Source organism: Natrix helvetica, assembly GCF_964273705.1.
Source record: "Natrix helvetica genome assembly, chromosome: 1".
Taxonomy (NCBI): Eukaryota; Metazoa; Chordata; class Lepidosauria; order Squamata; family Natricidae; genus Natrix; species Natrix helvetica.
In genome coordinates, this window is record NC_138548.1 from 368,649,576 (window position 1) to 368,657,277 (window position 7,702).

General features: G+C 39.7%; 1 protein-coding gene across 1 annotated transcript; it reads left to right on the forward strand.

Annotated features, from left to right (window-relative positions):
• Positions 1–1,107: 1,107 nt before the first annotated feature.
• Positions 1,108–6,921, forward strand: LOC309382634 (vomeronasal type-2 receptor 26-like; the record flags this gene model as incomplete). Its single annotated transcript, XM_081934348.1, has 4 exons — positions 1,108–1,371; positions 2,268–2,492; positions 5,113–5,239; positions 6,026–6,921. The coding sequence occupies 4 exons, from the start codon at positions 1,108–1,110 to the stop codon at positions 6,919–6,921; spliced, it is 1,512 nt and encodes a 503-aa protein (XP_081790474.1).
• Between the last annotated feature and the right edge of the window lie 781 nt (positions 6,922–7,702).

Genomic DNA, 7,702 nt, shown 5'->3' on the forward strand with positions numbered 1-7,702 from the left:
GTTGTCTTGTCTTTTTAAAGAAAAATAAATAAACATTTATAAAAAAAAAAAAAAAAAGAAACAAGATGAACAAATTAAATTTGCATGACTGAATGCACTTGAATTTGGAAATTAAATGGGTAGAATTTGGCTAACTGGTATTCAATTTGCACTCTGTCATAATTTAAGAGAATGCTTTTTTAGAAAAAAATAAAATGTTGTATTCTTGGTATATGACAGCAGAGACTTTATCAAAACCGTGTAAAACATATTTCAAACAAAAGCAGGAATTGTGAAAAGCATAGAGGAACATTGTATCAGGCAGGGTGGATTGCTGAGAAAACTAAGACATTTTAGATACCAATTGACACAATCATGCAAAGAATTAGAAAGGCAAAAAATTGTGAAGAAACCAGAACTCTTTTTTATTGGGACTTCTGAACAATGAATTAAAAGGCATTCATAGCAGATGGATTTTATGTATGCTAATTGCAGCAAGGCTGCTGTATGCTCAAGGATGGAAGAATCACGGAATTCTCAGAGTGGGAGACTAGACTGTGAAAAATTTAAAGAATTTAAAGAAATGAAAAATTTCTGTTGAAAAGAAGGTTGGAAATCAGGTTATTTTTCTCTCTTTTATTTCTTTAATTCTCCTTATTTATTTATTTATTTATTTATTATTTATTTATTTATTTATTTATTTATTTATTTATTTATTTATTTATTTATTTATTTATTTATTTATTTATTTCCTTTTCTTCCCTTTTGATTAACATTTCATTTTTTGGAAAAATTCTTAATCAATTTAAATATAAAAAGAGTTAGGGAAGTAATACTAGATAAAGTAGATAAACTCAGACATAATATAGCTATAACTAAATAAATTCAGACATAATATGCATTCAATATCCCTAAATGAAAGAATAATGGAAAGAATCCTAGAGTTCCATTCAGATAGGTGAGATAAATATATATTTTGGAGATTTGAAAATGCCTCTAAACCTCTCAGCCTTAGGTGGATTAGAAATACGATTGTTGAAAGAACAGTTAAATGACATGGTGCTTCCATTGATTATGTCCTGATACATTCATACTTTCAGGGAAGCATCAACAGAGTACTGGAAAATCATGTCCTTCCTTTTTGCGATCCAAGCAATCAACAAGGATCCCAACATTTCGTTCAATGTCACCCTGGGATACAACATCTATGACAATTATTTCAGAGCAGAAATGACCTCGGAGGCTTTGCTGGACCTGCTTTCGGAGGGAAAGGCCAACGTTCCCAACTACAGCTGTGGAAGGCAGAGAAACACAGTGGCTGTTCTGGAAGAGGTTGACACTGACATCTCCTTCCAGATTTCGACCATGTTGGGAACCTACAAAATCCCACAGGTGTGTCTTTGTTGGGAAGACCATTTGGAGACATGCAACATACAGCCACACAGCCTCTCTTGTAAATGAAGAGCAAAGTTCCATTGTGGGAATTGAATGAAGTAAGGATGGAGGTTCTATCAAATGGCAGAGAAGGAGCAGAGAAGACAATCCTCTCTCTGGCACACTCTTAAAGCAGATTGTACAACTCTGCTGAATGTGTCTAGGGAAAGTTCTTCATTACAAGGAGTGAAACAATTCCTCCATTAAAGTTATTCCCCTCTCCCCACGTCTTCAGTAAAATAGAGTTTCTTTGTTTTCCTTTTCAGATCAGTTACAGTTTTGACTCCCAGATTCTGAGTGATAAAACTCAGTTTCCTTTCTTCTACCCCCTGCTCCCTGCGGAAGGAGCCCAGTACCCAGGGATGGTCCAGCTTCTCCTCCATTTCAGGTGGACCTTGGTGGGTTTCCTTGCTCCAGACACTGAGAATGGACAAAGGTTCATGAGGACGATGACTTCTATTCTGGTCAAGAATGGCATTTGCCCAGTTATATCACAAACCTTTCCCACAGCTCTTGGGGACCCACTTGTATACCTGAACCAATACCTCAGGTGGAGAAAAGTGAACGTCTTTATTTATGGTGCAGACATGAATACATGTTCTTCAGGGTTTAAAATTATGCATCAGATATTTGCATTTTTTGCTGAACCTCTTAGAGGAAAAGTTATGATTACAACAATCCGCTGGGGCTTCAGTCATTATTTGAAACATAATAAAACTCCCTTTCAATACTTCCATAGCGTTTTTTCCTTTCTTATGAAGACAAATCAAATGGCAAAATATGATTTGCATACAGAGCTTTATTATTCCACGGGGCGGTTGGTAGAGAACTCTTTCTTGTGCTCCTACACCAAGGATGCCTTTTGGGTGAAAGTCTGGAGACGGTGCAAGCAGAAAGTAGACCTGGAAACTCTGAGGAAAGAGGAACAGGATCGGATCCTGACTATAGACAGCTATTTCATTTACAACACAGTCTGGGCTGTGGGACGGGCCTTAAATACAGCTTATTTATTCCGATCCAGGAGGACAACATTTAAAAATATTAAAAACTTCAAAATTCCAGTGCTGAAGGCCTGGCAGGTACTTATTTTCTTTTTCACAGCTCTCCACTGATGTTGAGAATTTTACAATTGTAACAACTGTGTAATTGTTCTGACAATAGTAATAATTTAGTCTGAATATAAAAATTAAATTGAGTTCCAATTTTCCATTGGTCTCCTTGTTGCTTTCGTTTTATCTTGCTCATTTCTAAAACATAGAACAACAGAGCTGTGGAAGGGACCATGAAGGTCATCCAGTTCCACCCCCTGCTCAAGCAGGAGACCCTATACCATTTCAGACAAATGGCTGTCCAGTCTCTTCTTAAAAGCCTCCAGTGATGGAGCAACCACAACTCCTGAAGGCAACCCATTCGATGGGTTGGTTGTTCTCACCATTAGTTAAATTTCTCCTAAGTTCTAGGTTGCTTCTTTCCTTAATTAGTTTCCACCCATTGCCTCTTGTCCCGCCTTCAGCTGCTTTGGAAAATGGTTTGATCCCCTCATCCTTGTAGCAGCCCCTCAAATATTGGAAACCCCCTCATATCCCCTCAGTTCTTTCTTTCACTAAACAAGACATACCAAATTCCTGTAGTTTTTCTTCATATGTTTAGCCTCCAACCTCTTTTGTTTTGTTTTTTAACAAAAGCTTCTTGCTAACTTCTGATTTACATTCAGCTCTTTTATCCTGGACTCTTTTCTTCACAAGCAGGAGCACTGCCCTGTCCCACCCAACCTCAGAAAATGTGCTGTCCATATTAGGCAGTTAAACACTCTGATCCTCTCACCTCCTGGGCTGCCCCTCTGCTCCAAAGGAGACTTGACTCAGAGGGGTCTCATTCCTGTGCTAAGACCCCCCCCCCCTTTAGATTCCTCTTCCCCTGCTTTAAACTCTCAGCAGGATCTGAGACGTCAAAAAGTGGTAAACATCTTTGGGCCAAGAAGCTAAGAGGGCTGAGGTCAGTTCACAAGGTGAAAGGTTTAACTAGGAGAAATTCTAGAGGGAGCAAGAGTGAAGAACATTCCATAAAACATTCCATAGACATTGCATAAAATTATATGGAGGTGACCTTAACTGGTGAGAGAGAATCATCTTTCCCAGTGAGGATCGGGGGTCTCTTCTCCAAATCAAATAGCTCATCTCTCACCTCAATGCAAGTTGATAATGCAAGATTCGTAAGCAGAACATGCTACTAGAGCAAAAGCTCCGATAGGTAACCCCAAGGGGAGCCAAGATTTTGCTCTTCCTATCTTCCCATTGATCGTTAACCAGTTCTTTATAACCTTGTTTCTCTGTGGGGCATTTTATTTCATGTTGACCTCACTGGCAGAATTATTTCAATGTGCTTGTGCACTGCATCCCCTTCCTTCAGGGTCTTCACTTTGGACCTCACTAGCTCACACTGGGTGTCTCCTTTCCTAAACTTCCCTTTGGTTCTCTAATCTCCCTCTCTGGAGTGACAGTTATGAATGGGGAGAGATAAGGGACAACTTTTATCAGTCTTTGCTTTGAATGGTCATTTTAGTCCTTTTAATAGATATTTTATTGCATATTCCTCAGTACAGATCATTCCAGCACAAACTGAGAACTTTTTGCCATAGAGCTTTGTATGTTGTTTGTAACGTGGTCATTTTTTCTCTTCCATTCCAGCTTCATTCCTTCCTTCAAAACTCTCAGTTTTATAATAATTGCATCAATGGAGTATATTTAGATCAGAATGGAGAGCTGGTGGCAGACCTGGACATTATGCATTGGATTATTTTACCTAATATATCTATCAACAAAGTGACATTTGGAAGTCTAGAAAGAGAGGGATACCAGGATTTCAAGTTGATGATCCACCCAAATGCTACTGCAGTGATGGAAATGCTAGACAAGGTGGGGGAAAGACTTTATTCAACCCTTTCTGAAGGTCTCACCAAGAGGATTGCAGAATTGGGGCAGGGATGTCATTTCAGTTTTCACAGAGAGAAAACATCTTCTTTGGTTACATGTTCAGGTGTCTGAGAAAAAAATATCCTTACTTCCAGTTAGTAGTCTATCAATTTCTGTGGGGGAGCAAGATTTAAATCACAGGGCAACATGATTCCCTTCTCCAAAGCAGAGAATCCTTCCAACTTTCCCTTGAGTATGTACATGACAAGAGTAACAAAGATGATTGGGGGGACTGGAGGCTCAACTGTATCATCAACGGTTGTGGAAACTGGAAATGCCAATTGAAACAGAAAAAAAAAAGATTAGGGGTGACATGATAGCAGTCTCCCAATATTTGGGGGCTGTCATAGAGAAGGTGTCAACCCATTCTCCAAATCATCAGCAGACAAGGCAAGAAGTAACAGATGGAAGCTGATGAAAGAGAGATCCAAGCAAGCAAGACTTAAGGAGAAATCACCCATTAGTAAGAACACTTAATCAGTGGAACATCTGGCCTAGAGAAGTGGTGGGTGCTCCACCACTGGAGGGTTTTAAGGAGAAATTGGACAGCCATTTGTCCATAATGGTATAAGGTCTCCTGCTTGAGCAAGGAATTAGACTTGAGGACCTCTTCAAAGTTAGCAAAGATAAGCCTTGAACTGGAGAGCTTCAAACATTTCCTTTTACTTCTTTTAGGAAATACAATAATTCATTCGTGGATTTTTTTAATTTCCCCCTCTCTGCCCAGCCCTTCCCTCCTTCCAGATGTGTGGAAAGCTGTTCTCCTGGATTCATGAAGGTGGCTCAGGAAGGGAAGCCCATCTGCTGCTACAATTGTCACCCATGTGCAGAAGGAACCATCTCCACCATAGAAAGTGAGTGACAGCAGGAGAAAGTCTTTTTGGGAGGACGATAATGCTGACATTTTCCATGAACATTTTTTCCTGAGGGTGACATTCCATGGGTTCTTCTAGAGGCTCTTCTTTAGATCCATTGTCTCACTCCTGACCTAAAAAGAGGAGAGGAGAGGAGAGGAGAGGAGAGGAGAGGAGAGGAGAGGAGAGGAGAGGAGAGGAGAGGAGAGGAGAGGAGAGGAGAGACGCTAACTTCCTTCTTGACCTTGTGCAAAGCTGTTGTTGCTTATAGAAAATAGAGGAAAGCATTTTAATATCCTCACTCCAGATCCAATTCATCCTCACCTCTACGTAATGTTATTTAGCTCTATGGCAAAAGGGCTGATTATCCAATTCAGAAGGCATAAAGCTACACTAAGCAATCTCTCACATGTCTTCATCCCATTATAAACTGATTTCTATTGCTGCCTTAAAACATTGACAAAAGGCTGGGCTCCAATTTTCAAGAGGTTCAGCAGTGAAAAGGTAAAATGGTAGAACTTCCTTCCTTCCTTCCCTCTCAATGTTCATTGATGAAATGGTGACTTTACTTTACTTTACTTTATTTCAAACTTTTATACCGCCCCCTCTCCCAAAAGGGACATCAAAAAAGAAAAGACATATTTAGCTTTTCTAGCTGGAGAGAAATGAAGATACACATTCTGCCTTCACCGACACATAGTTATTCACAACAAAAATATTTTTATCCAAACAATGCATTTGATTAAAGGACATGTTTATGGGACTTTAACTCTTCCTCTTTTTCAGATGCAGACAAATGTACCAAATGTCCAGATGATCAACATCCAAACATCAGGCGAGTTCACTGTATCCCCAAGATTAAAAGTTATCTTTCTTACAAGGAAAATCTGGGGCTCATCCTGACTTCCATTGTTTTCCTCCTCTCTTTAACCACAGGCTTTGGCTTGGGGATCTTCATTAAATTCATGGAAACCCCAATTGTCAAAGCCAACAACCGGGACCTCTCCTACATCCTCCTGGTCACCCTCCTGCTTTCCATCTTGACCTCCTTCCTGTTCATTGGCCGGCCAAGGAGAGTGACCTGCCTCCTCCGACAAACAGCCTTCAGCATTGTCTTCTCCATTGCCATTTCTTCCATCTTGGCCAAAACGATCACAGTGGTGTTAGCCTTCTTGGCCACAAAACCAGGGAATAAAGTTCAGAGATGGTTGGGGAAGAGCTTGGCCAACTCCATTGTCCTTTCTTGCTCTGGTCTCCAAGTTGTCATTTGCATCATCTGGATGGGCACTTCCCCCCCATTCCCTGACTCTGACCTGCGCTCCCAACCTAGAGAGATCATCCTACAATGCAACGAAGGTTCTGTCACCATGTTTTATGTTGCCCTTGGATACATGGGCTTCTTGTCTGCTGTCTGCTTCACGGTGGCTTTCCTGGCCAGGAATCTGCCTGGGGCCTTCAATGAAGCCAAGATGATCTCCTTCAGCATGCTGGTCTTCTGCAGTGTCTGGGTGTCCTTTGTGCCTGCCTACCTGAGCACCAAGGGGAAGTACATGGTGGCTGTTCAGGTCTTCTCCATCTTGGCCTCCAGTGCTGGACTGCTGGGCTGCATCTTCATCCCTAAATGCTTCATTATTATTTTTAGGCCAGATCTGAATACCAAAGAACATCTCATGTCAAAATAAAATAGAAAAATAACTTTTACAAGTTCATTATTTTTCAAAAATGGCATTTAGTAGTCTCAATCAACAGGTTTTGATCATTTAACATTTATGTATTGAACTTATATGATTCTCATCTTGCCTAAAGATGACTCTATGAAGTTTACAATCAATAAAAACAAGTGAAACTTTAAAACATTCAAATAATAAATAGTATCACTAAAATTGTTTTAAAATCGATAAAGGAGGGAAGAGGTGAGGAGGAAGATGCACAGGTAGAATAGATCTCCCTCCTATTCCTAAAGCTACTCCTGTTCCTATTCTTCTGTATTCCTAAACAGACCAATAATAATATATGAAGTCTTATTTTTAGTCTTGATAATGTGGGTAAAGTCAGTTTCCAGATGAATGAGTCTTTCCAGTAAGGAAATGGAGACATAAGGGATGTAGCTTTGCAGCTCCTATCGACCTGTGGGAAGTTTTATCAGAACATTCCCACAGCAATCCCTGAATCTGATGATGAAAAGGCTCCTTAGAACTAAGACCATTTTTTGAAGAGAACAGAAGGACAAGAAATAATCTGAGATTTCTTATCTTATTATTTATGTACATATAACCCATTTTCTCCTCCTGTTTTGCATCATTTGCCCTCTTTTCTGCAATGTATACATATTTATATATTTGTATTAAACAAATGTATAAGGCTGCCACATTCACCTATAAGTTCCACTGAGCAGATTACAACTTTAACATTCACAATATTAAAAGCTCATTAAAATCCCACAGCAGTATGAGTGGGATATGA